Here is a 21,263-nt window from a genome sequence, read left to right as displayed (position 1 = left end):
CTGATGAAGTCATTGTTTTGTTTTCTTTCTGAAATTAGCTTCAGGTTCCATCTTTTTCCTACACAATTTTCAGGCCACTTCTAAGCTGAATAAAGATACCTGAGCTGGAAACCACCCCAACCAAGGGAGCCTTATGGTGCATCAGCATTTTAAATATAAACTAAATAAATGAACAGATTAGAGAGAAACTATGTAACTCAGGTGAAACATTATAGTCTAAAGTAGACACCGTACAGCCAAGATTTTCTGAACGGGGTAAATTAAGTGGATGCTGGGACAGTTATAGATAAATGTGTTGAACAAGTGTAAGCATTATCTGCATATAATGAAAGTTTACAGTGGAATTAAACATGGGGTTACCTTTTACAAAATAGTGTTTTTTCTGACTGCAGAAGAATCACTCTGGCAAAAATATAAGAGACTTTTTGGCACACAAGAATGTGAAATTTATGGGGAAATGGCCCAAATAACTTGTTCTGTGAATAGGACCCTAAAGGATTAACTTAAACACTTCCACATAGTGCACATCATAGCATTAGAATGTAACACTATATACAAAAACTGAAACTTAAAAAAGGGTTGCAAGAAAGACTGAAAATCTCATTGAGCAACATACAATGGATAGTTTATTTCTCTAAAGTCTCTGCATGGAAGGCTGAAAGCACACATGCAGTTTTAGGAAATCGTGCACCTGGCATCTCAGTTATGATAGAAAGATAAGCATGCTATACATACACCTTAATCTTAGCAATTATTTTGTTGTTAAGACCTTGAATTAATTTTTTGATTGAAATATCACTAATATTATTCTGGAACTATGCTTGAGTTCAATGAACTTACTACTATTCCCTTACAAATCCACATGAAACCAATTTTCTGGTAAAATGATTCTTGTTCTTTTCATTAGAATGACACACATATTAAGTTGTGCTTCGTTTGTACTCCCCAATATAGATGTTAGTGGTGTAATGTATCATGTAGCAAAATTACATTTGCAGACAGCTTTACACTGTGTATTTATACCGAGTGTCTCATGTGGTTACCAGTAATACCTATTAATATGGAAAGAAGCTAGTATAAACTCTTAATTTTCAAACTACAGTTTCACTCCTAAAGTGAGAAGCCTTGATTAGCAATAATGCTTTTGGGAAAATTATATCATTTGAAACTAAACTGGCCTAGTAGTCTCAGATTTACATTAGGTGTAAGGTCCTGTTTCAAGGTTAACTCAGATCTAACATGGGGTTTGAATTCAGGCATGCCAGTTTCAGAGATCAACTGTATTAACAGTGGAAATCTCATTAAATATATTTTTCTCAGGAGTTCTTCATTATCTAACCCATAATCTAGGAAAAACCATTCCTGAGAAATTCTGACTGTATCTGCACTGAAATGGGAACCTGATCCCTTTCAGACATGCCCCAAAAGCAGAACTGTAAAGGCAGTTTCCTGCCTGGAAATTAACATTGGAATCATCATAAATTCAAACAGATTCACATGCAAGGCGCCTGCCGCTTATCGCTTTAAAGAAAGTCCTAGAGTTAAAAAACAGGCTCCAGTGACTTCAGATAAATTCTCTGGGAGTTCAGAGAGGATATGAGAATCACCTTAATTTTCTCTATGATGAAGCATAAAGCGCCATCACTTCCATTAGATTTCTACTGCGTAAATCTTAAAATGAATAGTGTCCACAGCTTTACTAAAATACAACAGATATCCTAAGAAATAGACCTGTGCATGAGAGCAATAAACATGCCCAAACTGACCTCACCACCCTCCCTGGGCAGTTCCCCAGGCCTGGTGCTGAGGTACAAGGGGCACTGGGGTGACCTCCCTTGCAGGAGGCTGCAGTGCTGGGATCCAGCACTCAGAGGTGTTTCTGTGTACACTGCACACAAACAGACATTCAAATAGGCAGGGGATAAATATAATTTTGTTCATTGCTTACATCCTGACCAGCTGCAAGTTACCAAGTTATCACACAGATTTTAAACATCAGGGTATTTTTGCAGGGAGCATTTTTATGTATGAGCTCGTGCACCAAGCTGCTGGGCCTTTTCTTCTGAAAGGGCACGGGGCAGGGTTTGTCTCCAGAATCTGATTTCTGCATGCACTGGGACTGGTTCTTTTATCACTTTCACTTGCTTCTGCCAGCAGGAACTTCGGCTGCTGTGGTGGGATATCCATCCAGCACTGAGCAGTGGAGTGCAGAGCTACTCAAGGTGTGAGCAAGCCTTGTTCTCAAAGGCAGCAGGAGCCAACTGGCACAGCACACTCTGTAGGTGTGGCAAGCTGAAAAGCAGCAATGGGCAGTTCTCCTAGGAGATGCACTGATTCAATATTTACTGGGCAATTTCCAGTGTTGGGAATTTTAAGGAGAACCTGTCCCACTCCACAGCTGCTGGCAAAAATAACGGGATTGGCAATGACTGAGCACCACTTGAGCTTACACACCTTTGGGCACAACTCAACCCACAGGACATTCAGGCCTCACCTTTTAGTATGTAATTATTAATTATCTGCATATATATTATTTATATATCACATGTGGCTGTCACACTGTACTGTGAGTTCAGCCAAGCAAGGGTGGGTGCAGACCATAACCCACCCTGCATGACTGTGTTTGCACACACCTTATGCAGACCTGGGGTACCACAAAGTCCTGCTGAGCTGCTCACCTGAAGGGCAGCAGTTGTTTAAACAGCACAAAGCACAACTGCAAGTCAGTGGAACACGAGTCATGAGGTTTGCTGTACGTGAATGGTTTTCATAAAACGTGTCCATAAAAAAGAAATGCAGTTGCATCACAGCAACAGCATGGTCAAACCTCCAGCTCCACACTCACTCATGGGCATTGTCTGTGCCAGTGCACCTCAATGTGCATATTCTTGCACACAGACATATAAAGACCTGGGTTTAAGCAAGCAGAGGGAATATAAGGAGTAATTATCCTATTTAAGATCTTACAGGGACCTCTTTGCTCACATGAGGAGAGTCACCTTATCAATAACAATCACAAATGATCCCAAGCTCAGTTTAATGCTTCATCTACAAGACAGCACCCTCAGGAAAATCACTTGCTAGTTAAAGATGAGAATTGATCTGTTAATCCTCCAAAATGTGTAACTCTCCTAATAAGTGATATAAAACATTCTGAATCACAATTGGCACTATAATTTCAAAAGAAAATGTCCATTTGGGAAGTCTAAATTTGAGACCTCATGGTGTCATGCAGACTGAAATGTTTAAAAATGTTAATAATGATGGAAAGAAAATTATGCACCATAAGGTTTTAAATGAGAAGCAGCATTTCTTAAACTTTAACACATTTTTTTGAATGAGTAAAACAGGATTAAAGGCCAGACTCACATTACTACTGCAGGTTTTGTATCGAATATTCCGACCTTCACAGTTCCTAAAAAAAAAAGAGTAAAAATGGTTACACTGTATAATAGCAAAACACAACCTTGCCTGTTTTACAGCTAGTTATTCTCGAAAATTAGGCTTTTATTGCTACTGCCCTACCATAATCTGGACTCAAAATACAAGGTTTAAATACAGAGGGGATCTGGGTATTCAGCTTTACACTGCTGTCTCTCCTCAGCAAAGAACGTGTGACTTTCCCTATAAGCCCCATTTACTGCAAACCTTATGAAAACCACATTTATTTTGTAAAAAAGTCATCTGTAAGCCTGCTCTATGCTGATTGCAACTGAGTTATTTCTAACAAACATGAAGTGACCTAGAGGAAAAGATCAGAATATCTGATTTATAATTTTAAATTAAACAGAATTTTCATGGACTGCATGCAAATGTGCCCAAAGCTTGTGAATCCTGACATCCAGGCAATTCAGACCCTCAGTCTGTTGTTAGTAGCTGAAATAAAAGGCATGTAATAGAGTCACGGTTATTTATTGTGGTCTCATAAATCTGGGGAGGTTGGGTTTCACACTTTTTTAAAGATACACTCTGCCAAAATTCTCACTACCAAACCAGCACTTTTGCACAGTGTAAGATATTCTTCCATGTCATAAATGGCAGTATCAGCATTTTGAAAGAACTTAAAACATATTTCAAATGACTGGATAAGAAATAATAATTAGTGATTTCTCTAAAATCAGGAACAGTGTTTTGGAATAATTCCTTCCTACCAAAAAGATGTGCCTTACATTAAAGAATCCGGGATTCTTTATCTGATCTGATAATTTACATATATTTGATTAAATTTTCTTCTTGTTGCATGAAAATAACATTTTTTAATAATGTCTGAGAGAGACTGAAAAATAGCATTTGAAAAGGAAAAAAAATGGATGCCTGAAGCAAGAGCTCAACTCAGCTGAAGGTACAACTGTTAAAGCTCAAAGTATTTCAAGTCGCCAATTTCCAATCTTTTGCAAGACTTACTGCATCACAAGATGCAAATTAAAAATGTTTATGATACACACAAATGTGAAAACTTTGTTTCACAGTTGTACATTTCCCAGACATTGCTACAAAAATCAAACATAGAAAAAACCTTTTAAACTATGCATTTGTCAAGGTATGGAAAACACATGTTTTTCACAGGGGAACACATTAAAAATATTAATAAAACCGCAGTGGAATTTATACTGCTACCATTTATTGAGCTTGTTTCACAGTCCCTAACACATTGGTAGAATATCGAGGCTTCTTTTTAAAATGTTTAAGAATAATTCAAGTGAACCAGGTAATTATGGATGCCAGCACAGATGCCTCACAGCTGGCTGGGATCTTTTCTTGCCTGACTACAGGCCTAGTGCATTACTCCTACTTTAAGGATTGTGCCAACAAGTCCTACATTAGTCCAGTTTTACCACTGGGGTAAAAGGCTTTCACTGCCTCTGTTCCTCTCTTCAAGTCACACTAAGGCTTGTACATGAAAACATGCAGCTACCAGGGAACTGCGTAGGAAGAGCTGGCAGGGAAGAACCAGAGAATCAATTTGGTTGGAAAAGGTCTCTGGGATCATTGAGCCCAGCGTGTGACCCAACGCCACTTTGTCACTTCAGGCCATGGCACTGAGTGTCCTTAAACACTTCCAGGGACAGTGACTGCACTGCCTTCCTGGAGGGCCCATTCCAGTGCCTAACCACCTTTCTGAGAAGAAATTCCTGCTAACATCTGACCTGAATCTCCCTTGGTGCAATTTGAGACTATGGTCTCTCATCCTTCCCTCCCTAACAGAGAGCAGCATTTGACAGATCCATATGAGCAGCACATTATGGCAAATCATGTCCAAGTGCAGGCTAAGTTGTACACAGGTAACTCACCTTTTGATCTGATTACAGCGAAAGGGACTCCCCTCTCTATCTGACCACACCAAATAAATAATTCCTGCCATTCCACAATTACATCTCATAACACATTAAAGTTCAGAGGTAAAGCCTAAGTTATTTGTGTATTACAAACATGCATTAAAGGCAGTATTTTATAACATTTGATTTATCTTACACAGAATCAGTATCAGAAACAGAAGCAGCCAGAAGAGGATTGGAAATATGCCAGAGCTGCAGAAGAGCCCCCCACACACCAGCATGTGGCTCACCTGCCATTCAAGCATCTCCTCAGAGAGTAGGAGGCTCCCCCTCCACAGGTCCGTGAGCAATCACTCCAGGCCCCCCAGGCATCCCAGGAATCATCCTTATCTTCATCTGAGCGGGTGGTTCTGGAGTTCTGAAGGAAAAGAAAAGAAGGTGGAAAGGAGGAAAAAAAAAAATGTTTTGAGTATGTTTTACTGCTTGGCATTAATAGTACCAATTATGTTATTTTGCTGCTTATTTACCATATTTCAAATTTACTACTTTAATGCATAATTATTATACGGGGGGAAAGCAGAGTCTTTGAAGATCCAGTGTAGCTCCTGGCAAAGCACTGCTGTGCCCAAACATGCTGCTGTTCCCAACTCCTCTACGCCCAATTTGCTGTGTAGGAACCAAACAGTCTCAAGCACACAAAAAGGCATCATTTTCAAACACATGATGGGCCTGTTACAATGGAACTAAGATTTTTAGAATCCTATATTACACCCAGCTTAAGATTAAAACACCAATTTCTCAAACCGCCACGGTGACAGTTTGCACATTAAAATACCACTAACATAAAGTAATGGCTTTTGGCATCATTATGAAAGTCAGATTGTGCATAAGAGTGAGGCAGTGAGTAATTTTTCTCAGGTGGGAGAGAATATTGACCAATATTTACTCTGCCCCAAAAGAATCACCACTGAGAGAACATGGCAATTTAATTCAAGCTTTAAGAAAACAACTACTTCCAGCCAAATTTTTTTATTCTCATTGACTTCAATGCTCAACTTGTCAAAAAAAAAAAAAAAAAAGGCGAATTGCTTATTAGAGGAAAAGCATCTCTATCTGAACACTGAATTGCAGAGTTTGGTCTAAAATCGGTGGCTTTTTAACTTTCTTGCTCTTATAAATTTACAAATTTTACAATTGCTTACCGTAAAGCTTTAAAAGCACTCTTAGGCCAATCTACCATTCCAAAAATGATAGAGCCCAGCTCTGCCAAGATCCCTGAGGAATTTTCACACTGATGTTGGGTTTTCTTTATATCAGAAGCCAAGTCTGAAATGTCTGGGACTGAAAATGGAACCAACTGCCTTCAGTCTTGACAAAAAAAGCTCAGCACTTCCCAACAAGTCGCTCAGCACACGAAAATAAATCAAGATGAACAAGAGGGTCACTTCTTTCAAATTTATAGGGGCAAAATTAGCTTGTTCTCTGCAATCCCAAAGCAAATGATTGGGTTTTAGCATGTTGAGGAATGGCTAAACTTGTGATATTAAAAAAGCAACACATGCCACTCTTTTTCAGAATAGTTAGTTTCTTTTGATAAAGCAGTGACAATGCCTAAAATAATCCTAACTTCATCATTGTATTAAAACCAGCCACATGATATTAACAGACAGAATGTCATCCAAAGCTCTAAACAAAGTCCAGTTGTTCACTTCCCAAACTGCTTTGATAAAAGCCATTGTTCTGAACTGTATCTAATTAAAAAGCTGTAAATACTATGGCGATCAAAGCAGAACTTTATGCCAACAAAGCCTTCTTTAGAATCATTGACTAATTCAGTGCCCACAGTGTTGATTTAAGCCCCAGCTAGTTCAAGCTATTTGTCCCATGGGAAAGAGTTAAAAGCAGCTTGCACTGACTTAGTAATTTACTACCAAAATAATATTGATTTACTAGCTGTCTGGTTTCATAAACTCTACACATTACATTTGTCTTCACCATGGTACTAAATTGAAGTAAAATAAAGAAAAGATCACCAACATCATGATTTACACCAACAAAGCCTTGGAAACTCATTTAGGAATTAAACTGAGAACTAATTGCAATTGGACACAGAAGGATATTATTGTATGTCAGGACTGCATTCCCAGCTTGCTTGACTTCAGTTTTTCATGTCTTTATTGTCTTCAGTCATAATTCTAACGTGGTTCAGCAGTGAAAAATTGAACCATATTAGAACAGTTTTGCCTTGAGTGCCTTAATTTTGCAACAGACAAAGCACAACACTTATATTTTCCATATTCATTTTGGAAGTATTTGTGTACCAGCACAAACCTAAAAGTGTGCATGGACATGCACATGTGCACCCATGATGTTACATGATCAAGCCACAAGTGCTGTAGTGAATCCAGATAAAATAACTTAGACCAGCTATAAACACAACCTAGATTGTTTGCTGCTCTTGACCTAGAGCAGGATGGGAAAACACATCACTGGAAGAGTTATGAACACAGGATTAGATGCAAACATTCAGTCAGAGCAACAGCTAAAAACCTATACACAGTTTCTGCAGAAATCCAGTGTATGTGACAAAGGTAGACTCAAAATATTTCATCCCAATCTAACTCATTTTGAAAGCAAAGAAGTCACACCACTTAACATGGACCTGGACAATGATTACTTGAATCAGGGGGTAAGGGAAAATAAACTCTTGAGTTTTGAAGCACTTGGTGACAAAGACAGAGCCTCCAAGACTGAGATGACAATTTGCCAAGGCTCCCTCGAGGTCTGAGGGCCAGTGATGTGCAATCTGAGCTCTGTGCTGACAACCCTCAAGTGACAGAGACTGTGCTGTCCACTGGGGATTTTACTGGAGTGTGGCACTGGTAGATTTGAACAGAGGGGAAAGTGTGAGTGCCAGTTTCCTTTCTTCTGTCCAGGGCTCTGTTTTTGTTTCTGTCACATAGGGGCACATACTGTACCTCCATGTTCTGCAAATTATTGGTGTGCATGAGTTCTCAGGCCATACTCCCCTTGCAACCTACGACCCAAAGTAACCCAGAACAAGGGCACTGAGGTAAAATAAATGAAATCCAGATGTTAACAGGGCTGATCACTGCTCCAAACCAAGGGGATTTTTACTGTCACTTGTAGCACCCAGTAAATAACAACAGCTACATTGACACACACATCACAGAAATCAAACACAGCGCTTTGAGATGAAGAAAAAAAAGATTATTTGGCCAAACTTTTGTTTGGCTGTTATGAAGGATGACATAATTGTCTTGAATTTGGTCATGCAGACTTCAAAGGAGAAGTGGTGCCAGAGAACCAAGGTCAGTTTATGCAGTTTTATTATTATTCAGACAACTATTACATAAGGCTTGGATATGTAAATGTTTAGCATTCAGTGTAACAAAGATTCAGCTTCTCAACAGAAATGCCCTGATACCTTAGATGTTTGTTTTTGCAGAGTTTTTAGCATGCAATTTGTCTCTGTCAGGTTCTAGAAGAGATTCTGAGCAACCTTTGGTCAGCAGATGTAGCAGTGGTACACAGGGCACCGCTGGGGCTGGATGGATACACAGAAATTCAAACAGGTTAGAGTGATGTGGCCCAGAAAAGAAGTATATGTCATTTCAAGTAAGGACTTGGATGTGGAGGAATATTTACCAGCACACCTGCTCTCATGCCAATGTCACTGCAGCCCTCTGGGTGGCTGTGCTTTTGTTTTTCTCACAGCTGCTTACTAAACTGGTTTGTATTAATTCACTAAGGCTTGCCAAATTCTAAAAGAAAATCACCAAAAGGAGTTACACTGGCACAGTTATAGCATATTGCTATTTAATAACACATTTCTTATAATTAAATACAGAATTTGGGTTCTTCAGATCAAACTCATCCAAGGGAAGGAACCTGTTGAAGAGTATAAACACCACTTCTGTACCACTGGGGGCCTAAATTAAGCAATACCCAAAGCTCAGTGCTGGGTATTCCTCTCCCAGGAGTGAATTTCATCCTTGATGGCGTTTTGAAAGGAGATGAAGCATTTCCTTTTCATTGCTTCTTCCCACTCTCACAACCCATAAATACCATTAACACTGTCCTGACTTTCTGAGTGCTCCAAAGCACGAGGTTATCTTGCTCTTCACTAATCTTCATGTGCAGCACTGCTCTGTGCCATTTGCTTCTCCTCATACCTGCAGCAGCTCCAAAGAGAGGTAGCACAAGGAGTTATGGCACTGAAGGGAGCACACCCTGCCTGAGCAGCCCTGTGATGCATTTCCCAGATCCCTGTTTCCAGACACCACACTTGGTGGGAGAGGTATCAAATTGCAGTGATGACTGCACCCGTGAGCAGGAAAGAACAAGCATTTACCTGCAATAATCACTGCATGTGCTATTCACCCTCGGAACTGGATCCTTCACTTTAACTCTGGCTGTTATATCTAGAGCTTTGAAACAAGCTACACTAGAAATCTCTTTCTCTGCTAAGGTCACATACTAAAATAATTTACACCTCTGTTTTGTATTCTAAGTGAGGTGCAGAATGCAGATTACAGATCTGGGAAAAACCATTTCACTTGTGGCAGCGACTAAGTAGAACAGTAAAAACATATTTCCAGACAAATAAGAATTATTAATAAAAGATTTTGCCTTGCCTGGTTTTAGCTTAATAACTCCTCTTGTTTCCTTACAACAGGTTTCAAGACATTTCCTGGTATAATTCTACGGTTGTTGAGTGCATTATATATTACCTAATTGTGCACTGTATATGTCATTGAGTTTAATAAATATTTTACTTCTATGTACCAAAGTAAATTATGTATTACTCTGTATGTTAAAAAGAACCTATCTGGAATTTTTAAATCCTGGAGAAAAAACAATGCATCATTATTTTAGATTGATAAAAAACACCTGGGAGTAAATGCAGCTATTTTCAGCAGATGTTTAGAATTATTAAGTTCTTAAATTGTTAACATTGTTAACATTTAAATTGTTGCATTACCTATTCCTTGCACTTGGCCTCAGCCCTGCAAACTCACTGCAAAATGGAACCTGTGCCCCATAATAACAAGAGCATTTCAGAAACACAAGCTGGTAAAGCTCAGCAACAAGGTGAATCACCAGCAAGGAATCGGCCAAAAGGCAAGTGATGAACTTATTGAGCTGCAAGAAAAAACACATCTGGGGGCTCAGATGGACTTTAGATCTCTCAGCGTTGAATTCTGCAACTTATTTTCATTCTACAGAAGTTTTGAATAAATTAAAATTTTGGAGAATAAAGCATGCACAAGTGTCACACACAGGAAATATTTACAGCATAATTCATTTTCTTACTAAGCTGAAGGCGAATCTCAGCGTGGTTTTCAGAGCTATACTGCATCCAGATTTTTTCCGTTGTCAGAGTGTTGCAAAACTTCACATTGACAGCGCGGGCCTGCTCTGCAGGAGTTGTCAGGACAGAGCTGGAGGTTTTGGCAGGTGGAGCAGGGATACTTGAGGCTTTTGGCATCCAGGAAGGGATGAAATGTTGCTTGGCTGTTTGGCACCTATGAGCTAGTTGAGGCTTTTGGCACTGAAAGGAGTCTGTATCCCTCCTTCCTTCTTTGTGAGCAGGAACAGAGGGAACATGGAATTTGTGGGCATGGAGAAGAAGCTGTGGATCCCTCCCTAACCAGCCCAAGCAGAAAGGAACTGCATTACAATACCTGACACCTACAGCTCTTTCTGCTGCTAAGGACAGCACCTACACATTCCTGCCAAAAGGAATCGGTATTGAAGTACTTAAAGCATAATTAAAATTGCCATTTTTCAATTTCTGAGTTAATTACATTGTTCAGATGGGTTTACAAAAACTCCAAGTTCCAAACTCCAAATAGAATTACACTAATTCTATTTTACTCTGTTTTATTGACAGATTTGGTGACCTACACCAGAGTCCCTTTCATCCCATTGCTGACTTGACAAGAGAAGCACTTGCCTCTGGCCTCTCTGAACAACAGCAAACTGGTTTCTTTTCTTGGATGATATTCCATAAATTACTGTTTTGACAGAAAACATCTAGAAAAAAAAAAAAAACTTTAAAAAACCCTGATAAGCACATCCTGCAAATACTGGAGCATTACATCATTACATTGGCAATGCAGCTGAAAATCTAGACTTAGTTGCCCAGGCTTACACTCCTGCTTGCCCAACTAGAGCCATGTAAACCCTGGATCTGCTTATCTGCAGTGGTAAATATTGTCCCAGCATTAGAACATAGAGAAGATACTCTCCTGAGGACAGGGAGGAAGGCTATTCACTGCCCTTGGTGATAGTCAGGGACAAGATCAAGTCTCTAATCAGCTTTTAGGTCAAACCATCCAGGACAGCTGCCCAGGATGAAAAATATGAAAAACTTATCCCTAGGTTTCCAGTATTTAATTGTCTTCCAAGATGAAACAGTTCATGTGACTTCATAGATAGAAATGTATAAATCTGAACTCTCAATACAGATTAATTCCTCTGAATCTGCCCCATCTGAAAGGGAAACTACACTGAGAAATGTTCAGCATCACTCAAATTCCCTCCTTTTCTAAGTGATCTGGAGAGTTGGAACTTGCTGGCAAACAGCTCCAAAGTCACAGACCCTGGAGAGCACACAGAGGTTCTGAAAGGAAACATAACCAATAAACCAATATAAATTGTAGCACACTCTGCCCACTTTCTCAGTAGCCAGCCTGAGGCAAACACTTGGCAGAGCTTGGAAGAGAGATAAAGGCAGAACTTTAAAATGGGCAAAAAAGACAGAATGGAATGCTTTATAATGTTTGTTAGAAACATTATATTTCTTTTTTAAAAAATCATTGATTATATTAACATTCCCCAGGAAGAACTTAGAAGTTATATCCTAGAATGTAATAAAAAACCCAAAACATTATCATCAATTAGAAAACATTCTCCACAATATGGTATTTAAATACTCAGCCCTTGCATGTAGTTGTGCAAAGAAAACTTGGCACAGACACAATGAGAGCTTTTAAAGGTTATGCATTATGTCCATTTTACAGATGAAAATCTGACCTCAGGAAGAAGGATGAAGTGCTTTGTGAGAGTGGCTCAGCTGAGAATTTTATCTCAGTGCCCAAAGGCACATTTTCATGCACCTTGTAGAGCTCTTCCACCTCCTGTTTTGCAACTCTAAACTTTGCCCTTTCCAGTAGGGGTATGTACAGTAGGTACAAAGGGTGAGGGGGAAGACAATCTTCAAGACATTTGGATATGTTAATTATCTCTAGGCCTACTTAAAAATTTGCATTAACACCAGTTCATATATTTCCTGGAGTTCATAAAACAGTAATAATGCATGAAAGCTTTACTGAATGCATATTCAAAATTTGCACCTGGATCCAGTGGGTTTTTCCACCTTCACACAGCACAGCACATGTTCTCCATCCAGCACAAACAGTGTGACAGGTCAGCCAGAGTCCAACATGCACAATGCCTCAGGTGCATAATAGAAAAAGAGATTCCAATTTCTGGGAAGTATATCTGGCATTATTTTTTTGAATTAACTTATTAAATGTATTTGCAAACATCCAAACGAAGGTTCTTTTAAATGATTTACCATGCAATTTTTAAAACAGGTCTCACTTCAGTGCATTCAGTGGAAAAATAAGAGTAACACAGATGAAAATGTGGGCATTATGTCTGTGAAAGGAGAGGACCATCAGCTTTCAAAGACCACACAGGGGCACACTGGTCCCACTGTCAAATATGCAAAATCTTTCCTGTTGAGGCTTATTTTTCAGGGTTTTTTTTTCCATATTCTGATGCCATATGAAATTGCAATCCTACTTCTGTGATTACACATTTCCAATACTCTTAAATAATGTTTTCCATGTAAAAAACCAGTACAAACAAAAAGAAATCCTATGCATTTCTCCTGAGGGTCAGGCAGCTATCACAGACCCATCTCCTCCTGATAAAATTCCTGTGCTGGCTTAGGACTCCTCACATCCTTCTTGATGTGCTCATTTGATGGAGACCCACTTGGCAGTATTTGAGGAAGCCATTCCAGGCTAAGGAGAGCTATGGCAGGAATGCTGTCAGTGACTGAACCTCCAGACTAAAGTCAGTCAGGCAGCAAACTTTGAGTTCACTGTAGGGGGAAAGGGACAGGGCAGAGCATGGGGTGAGTTGTTTCTTAACCTACAGGTGAGCTCCAAGAGCCACAAACACCACCAAAATCTCTCCTGCTGATTTGTGGTGGCCCAGGTGGCCTTTGCCCAGATTACCACAGCAAACAGAAGAATGGGAAAGGCTGCTCTGCTCCCTTGAATGCCCACACAACCCGAGTGCACTCCCACCCCACAACAGATTGACATAATGGCACCACTCGCCCACACAACCCTATTAATTATTGCATTGTGCTGAACGTGCTAAAGGAATGATTTTCCAAGACTGTTGTGCACAAAACTTACAGGCAGGTTATGGAAAAGTAAGTCAAGAAGGAGTATGGGCATTTAAAATTACATATTGTGCATGCTATATCCCCAACAGTTTATAACATCATAAACAAGCTTTATTCCATCACAGTGACACATGAGGTACTTGACTTAAAGCAATACTCTAAAAACCATCACCTAAAAATACACAAGTCATTGACACTTATGTACAGTACCTGCGTACGCATGCTTTTGAAAGAAAAGTTATGTTTTCACTATTTGGTTACAACTTTGTTTTTGTTTTTTAGGAAAATGTTCAGAGAATTCACAATGAAAAAACCCACAGAAACCAATCCTTTTTCTCAGAAAAAAGTTACTTCACCTCTAACTTTTAAAAGAGCCCCAATACATACATTTAAAAAATTTGTTTAAAATAATTTTCCTAAGTTGAGACACTGTCTGCCAAGTTCCTGCTAGAAGCAAAATTTTATGGCTAACTGCCAAGCCTATGAATAAAAGGAGTTTATAGGGGAAATACTGACAGAAGAATAAACTGCAGCAGGAGCAGCCAGTGTAGGAAAGTCTTTCTTGTGCATTTTGTCTATCCATAATCTGCAACATTCATAACCCTGAATATTGGGATATTGCAATACTGCCTGCCTCAATTTCATATCAGGATTATCCACAGGGCCAGACCAATAATTTGATTATAGGTATCTGAGACAAGGCATCCAAACTCCTCATCTGTGAACAAGTGATTCCACTCACGTCTCCTGCCTCACCCTGCTATTTAATACTACATGTAGCACTTTTAATGGCAATATTTGTATAAACATAATGCAAAACAGATCACAGACCATAAGCAGATACAGCAGGCAACAGAACAAACGTCAAAAGGAAAAATATTAAATCCATATTGCTAGATGACAGCAATTATACAAATCCTAATTTCTATTTCTATAAATGGAGACAAATTCACAACTTTTGAATTTCAAAGGAATTATTTTATGTTAATGTATTTTTACCCCTGATTTAAAGGTAGATACCACTTTTTCAAGAGCCATTTTAAATTAATATACTGAAGGAGAAGATTTACTAAGCCTATAACTGAAAAGCAGTCTGACTAAAATTCTGCCCAAACTAACTCTAGAACTTGTCAGCCTGATCATGGTGCCTCTTTACTGTGGCATAAATCAAATTTAGCCGGATGAGTTTTCTTCTCAGAGAAAGCAGTTCTTGCCCCTTTAATCATGAGCTGATCTTTGGGTGACATTAAGCAATAGCATAAATCAAAATTTCAGTGTTTCTTTTATTATTCATTTTAACTTAGAGACAAATATAACTTTAAAGTTTGCTCAGTTCCACTGGCTCCAGCTGATTTCCTGCCCTTGAAGAACAGTTTCATTTTTTCATTTATTGTTTCAAAGGGGTTGCTTACACAGGGCAGCCTGTCTTGAAGAAGTTGGGAATGTTCCTTGGTGGGCACCTGCACCAGTCTAACAAGTCCTTAAGCTGCTTTTGCTCTACCAGAGCTGTAACTTCTGTTTAATCTCTGTTTATTCACAGAGATTATGTGAATACAATCTCATTCACAATCAAAATCTTGTACCAATTCTGACACCTCAAGCTTCCTCCACCTATCTTGCCTCACAAGCAGCAAAACACACTTAACTTTGTCAGGAGGTGTTTTTAGATAATTTTTTAAAAAATCAAAAAACCAACTAAAAAACCCAAACATTAAAATCTCTTGCCTAAATCTCATCTTGCACAAGACGTCAATATTCAGAAGTTCTGAGGGCAGCTTTTGGATGTAACTTATGAACAGTTTAAAAAAAAGACTGGTGCTGAGAAAAAAAAAAAAAAGAAAAAGGGTCCATGTGCAGAGAACAGTTTCCCAGAAATGCATTTTATGTGGGATTAAAAATGTAATATTCTCTTGTCATTCCTTTCCACTTTAAGTCAAATAAAATATAATCCACTGAAACTCATTTGATATCTGGTGAATAGTTTTCCTTTTATTGATTGTCTAGCTTCCAGCTTGGGGAGAAAAAAACCTGTCTTGGGAACAGTTACAATGGCAGCACAGGTCTAGGTCCAATTCCCAAAGAAGCAAGAGAAAAAGCCACTGACTTCAAATAAAGGAAGATGAGGGCTTAATTACACATGTGGGGTAAAGACATATATTTCCCCATTTGGAAAAATGTTAGCACAACTTGCTTCTCTTCTGTGTCCAAGTTCCTGGCTTCTAATTCTCCAAAGGCAGAATTACCCAATGAATAGCATTCAGGGGAGAAAAAGACAATTTCATCTATCTTGAGTTGACTCTGATTTCGTTCCAGATCTCAACTACTGTGTGTGTTTCACCACAGCATCTTTAGCACTCGGCACAGGGCAGCAGGCCGGGATATGGAATATTAGCATGACTCTTTCCATATCTGTTCAGTGCCAGTGTTTCCTATTATCAGTCCAATATTTTATGGTTATTGTATTAGCTTCCCAGCAGTGCCTTCTCAAGTTCTGTAGCCTGAAACCTCCATTAACAGTTGCTAAATACAATAGTTGTTTTTCACTTTTAGATCTTGTGAAAGCCCATAAAAATGAGTGGTCAGTTTGTCCAATTTTCTGAAGAAATTTTCCAAGATTTGAATGGGCAACATATAAAACCACTAAAAATACTCTTGGCAGCTCATTCATTTGGATTATGTTCCTTCTGCCAAGCCAACTAATGAATAGCTTATTCCAAGATAGGACTTCCGCATGAATTTTTTGTAGCAAAGGTAAGAATATCTATTTATAAAATTCCCTGGTTGCTTGTATTTGAAGGGTTTGGAGAAGGGAGGAGTTTGGGGGGATTTTGTGGGTTCTGGCTTTTATTATTAGCATTTGGACTTAAGGAAAACTTGTGTAAATAAATTAACCAATAAACTCCCTTTTTTGTTTTTAATTCTGCTGTATACTCTGGTAAATGAAAGAAAACCAAACTATCACTGTCAGGCACTTAGAGAATAAAGCTGGATATAAAAGCCATTGAGTCTGATGGAAAGTATCTCACTCACTTGGTTGGGTTTTGTGTAGGACCTACAAGGACCCCTGAATTCCATGTCAGATACAGCCAAACTACAGATGGGGATGTGATTTCTTACACATATGGGCAGATAAAGATCAAAGAAGAGGGGAAAAATCTCCTACATACTTTTCCCAACTTCATTTCTTTTACCAGTCTCCCCTGGCTATAAAGTATTTGTTTAGACTCTAGAACTATGCTTCTTGAAATACCCTTAAAAAGATCCACTTAAGAATACATTTTTACACACACACACATAGATTTAAATGGTGTTTTTTTCAACATCTTTAGCATAGCAAAGTTCCTTTTTTTGGCATGAAGGAGGGAGATATCTTTTATGTATTTTCCCATATTCCATATTCAAATTGATTTTGAAAGCCTGAAACAACTTCCTGCTTGGTTGCACACATTTTTTCCACTGAAATATATAAAGCTGAATTAATTAAGGGACGCTTTCCAGAGAGCTAGGAGATCAATGAGCTGTGCAGTCCACAACACACAGTTAACAGATTTTATGCGAGTTTATCCACTGTCAAATTTCAAACACTTTTAAATGTTCCACATTTTATGGCATTACTTATTTCTCTTCTCAAAATAGATCCTCAAAAGAGGCCTCTTTTTCCTCAAGAAAAGGTCTTGTTCACCATTTATCAGTCAACTCAAAGACCACAATATAATTATTTTATCTTATTTATCTCGCTGAGCACAAAGGCAGATGAGCACCTGCATTTCTCCTCACTGATGCACTACATCTATAAATTCCATAGTTTTTCCATGCACACCATTCAGCTCTATTAAAAATTATCTGAGTTGCAACTCGTGGATTGAAAAATAAAGAACAAGCTTCTTAGCCTTTGTAGAGATGGCAAACAGATCACTTTATCTCTATATCTCTTTATTTCTACAAAAAAAGATCTCTTTTAGAGATAAAAGTAAAAGTATAAATTTGGCTTGTGATCTCATTCTCCTTTCCCCTTTGTATGTTCAAAGCCACAGAAGCAGCTAGATAAGAATAACAAACAGTAAGGGAAGCTAGCTACAACAACAGGGAAATGCTGGGTTTGGAAGGCTCTGCAATCCTGGTCAACAAATAGATCTAAAAACAAGCTGGCCAAATATCCACCAGGAGCAGCCCACTTGGATTTGATCCTGCCTGGAAGCCAAGTACAGACCAGGGTGCCTTCCAGAGCCATTCTGCCTTTGATCTGTACCAGATACTGTGGTGGGGGAGGAGGGCTAAGGTACAGCTACTCTGAGGAAGCAATCGGGATTAAGAACACCAAAGAAACAAAAGGCCTGCACTGTTTTAATCCACAGGCCTTGCAATGTCTCATATTTGGCTCAGAGACAAGGTCCATCACTCAGCTGTCTGTTCTTTCCAAGATGTGTGTCCTGGTTCAGGCCTGCCAGAGGGAGGCCTCTTCCAAAACACGTTATTTCACTATATGTTTCCCACTTTAGGCAGCATCCTTCAAATCATCTAACTACTGTTTTGCTCTACTCTTTTATCACAAATCAACTTTGTGTTTCTTATTTAGTATAAAAGCAGCCTGGATGAATCAAGTTTTCTGTCTTCTGGAGGCTGGCTATACATACCTATTCCCAGATGGTCTGTCTGGAAACAGATATATTGCACACCCAAAAGCTACTTCTCTTTTGGGGCCTTTAAGCTTGCTGATGAACAGTTCCTGCCCAATTTAGATCATTAACTGAACTCCCAAATCCTCATCTGCACTATAAATACCACCTATTGTACCAATATATTTTCTCATTCTCTTGGCGACCATGGATTAACAGCTTTCTTTAGAAACAACTCATGAAACACTAGGAAACATCATAAACACAGACAGCAGCTGCTCTAGCCACATCCATCTTCACTGTGCTTAACCTCAGCTCTCAGCATTGCACATGGCCATGTGGAAGACATTGGGCTCTATTCTGTGTGATCTTGGAGAGATGCAAAATCCCAGGGGAAGCAAAGAGAATGAAGAGGGGTAACCACCCACTCACCACTCATGTATGTTCTGAATCTGAACTGCTTTAGAGGCTAGTCCCCTCCCTGCCCTTCTGACACCTCTTTTCACAGCAGGGCACTGACCTTTCTGCAGGCTGCCTTACAGAGGATCTGACCTTAAGTCAGGCTTTACATTTGTGTTGCACATAATCATAAACCTATAGCACTACTAAAGACATTTTCCTCAGCCCCAGCGCTGCTTTTCTGTACATTCTGGGGCAGGTAAATCCAGATTAAACCCACTGCTTTTATTTTACCTCACTCAAATAGTTTATTGCTTTTGACAACTGGGTCTCCTGCCTTCTAGGCATCCATGCTGCTAGAGGGACAGTTTAATACCATCTATACATTGTTTGTCTGGGTCCTACAGTTACACAATCAGAATTCATATTAGATGCCAACAGAGGGTTTTAAAACATAACTATGAAAACATGAGAAGGATTTTAAATCTACTTTGTGTAATTTGGCTGAAGTTATCATGTTGCAAGGGGATCTATTCATAGGCAATCCTATGGGGTTTTTTTGCCTAGTTCTCACTAGGGAATGTTTTGGAAGAAAAGTATAAAAAGACATTGTTTCCTTATTATATAATACTCCTGACTTATGCCAAGAATATTCTCATCATAACCATGTTCATAATCTCAAAGACTGAGCTATTGCATTACTTGTGTCTATACAAATAATAGGCTTCTAAAAATATGATTCCTTGACAGTTTTTGAAAGGTGACTTACATATGATTAAAAAGCTGTGTGCTTGTGTTTGCATTTCTGATTTGAAAATCCTATCCAGTAATTAAAAGCAGATCTCAAGTGTGTCTGCACACATACAAAGTGAATACAAATCTAAGTCAGAGATGCATTGAGGGAAAATACAAAAATCCAATTTTGCTGGCATGTAACTGTTTAGACACTACCAACAATTTTCCCAAGAGAAAGTTCCTCAATTAACAGTAAAACTGATCACGTTTTTAAAGGAAATCTCTTCTAAAATTATAACTTTAAAATGCTAATAAAGGAATTGACAAATCAAAGAGCACTGAAATGTACCATCACACCCATTTTGATACAATGCAAGAACATAACACCTGAAGCAGTTAATAAATTCTCTGATGGAAAACAGGAACAAAGCACTGATTTGGTGCTTGAGAAGAAAGATGTGCTGATCATATCCTCTGACCTCTTATAACACCAGCAATAGAATTTACTCTTCCTGGTTAACTGAGCAACACAACTCAAATATGTCCTTTCTTTCTAATTTTTCAAACAGAGAGAAAGAAGCATATCCTGAGGTGGACTTAAGGGATACTTTTCAATTGCATAGCTAACAATTTTTATTACATCCCCAAATCCTAATTCAGAACCCAAGCGATTCCTCAGTTTTTAAGCTCATAAAATCAAATCTCCCAGTACAGACAATTTGCATGTGTCTCCTATATGACACATTTTTTGCATTTGTGAACTCATTCAAATATGCTTCTTCCAAGCAAGTTTGCAATAAGGAAGTGTTTTACTTAACTGACACAGATGTCAGTAAAAGATCTCAGCCTGTCAGTACAAACCCTTTATACAAAGGGAGAGAACTGAAAATTTATCCAGACAACAGAGAAGTACTAAGGAAAAAAAAAGGCAGAAAGGAAAAAAAAATACTTTCCTGATTTTCCATACTTAGTTCAAATGTCATCCTTGTCCACTATGCAGAACAGGAGGCTCCTATAGTTTGATGGAGCCTGGCAAAGGACAGATTCCTTAACAAGACTTGTGATTAAGGAAAATTGGATAGGATGTGGAGACAGCTAATAATACTTCTGGAGGAATATGTAGCAGCTTTAGAGGACAATACTGTGTGCACGATTGTGCCTCTTTAAAGGAATAATCTTTAACTGGAAGAAAAGCTGCACAGTTTGAAGGTCAGTAACCTCACTGACAGTCATGGTTGGGTACCCAAGGGACAAACAGAGTTTACAAAACATTTATACTCTACCTATTCTCCTGTTTTAGCAAAACCCTGGAGTAGGGCACTTTATAACAGAGTAGACCTCTGCCTCCATCATGGTCCTGGCTGAGTTGGACAAAGAACTAAAAGACAGTAAAAGTTAGACTGCTTCTCCAAAACCGTTTTTCCATCCCTTGCAGTACAAAAACCAGTGCATGAAGAGAGTGTTTCAGATTTCACTCTTGCTGCAATAACTGCTCCCTCATTCAGCTTCTGGGTCTAGCTGAGAAACTGGGAAGCATCTTCAGGACCAGAGCAGAGAGCTCTGTGCTGTGATCCTACCACACAGTGCTCTAGTAGTCCTCTGTGTCAGAGACAGCCAAAATCCCCACTCAACACCGACTGTAAACCCAGCTTGTCATAATGTTAACCTCCCAAGTGAGGAAAAGAATTGTATTTAAAAAAAACACGGTCCTCTCTGCCAAGCAATCCCTTGAACTGGCCCAGTAACTTTGCATAAATCCCAGCAATGTTAGGGGAAAAACTCTGA

The 21,263-nt window shown here is 38.9% G+C and overlaps 1 protein-coding gene across 4 annotated transcripts in view; it reads right to left on the bottom strand.

Annotated features, from left to right (window-relative positions):
* The window catches only part of ADAMTSL3 (ADAMTS like 3), a 170,126-nt gene that overhangs the window by 90,169 nt on the left and 58,694 nt on the right, over positions 1 to 21,263 (bottom strand). For all 4 annotated transcript variants that reach the window (XR_010029627.1, XM_063169807.1, XM_063169804.1 and 1 more), the window contains exons 4-5: positions 5,567 to 5,694; positions 3,370 to 3,415 (exon numbers count right to left, since the gene is read on the bottom strand). Coding sequence is in view for 3 of the 4 variants with exons in the window: in XM_063169807.1 (XP_063025877.1) it covers positions 3,370 to 3,415; positions 5,567 to 5,694 (174 nt within the window). In the remaining variant the exon portion in view is untranslated. The remainder of the gene's footprint in view (positions 1 to 3,369; positions 3,416 to 5,566; positions 5,695 to 21,263) is intronic.

Source organism: Melospiza melodia, chromosome 15, assembly GCF_035770615.1.
Source record: "Melospiza melodia melodia isolate bMelMel2 chromosome 15, bMelMel2.pri, whole genome shotgun sequence".
Taxonomy (NCBI): Eukaryota; Metazoa; Chordata; class Aves; order Passeriformes; family Passerellidae; genus Melospiza; species Melospiza melodia.
Note: the sequence above shows the minus strand (reverse complement) of the source record. Positions and strands in the feature narration are given on the sequence as shown.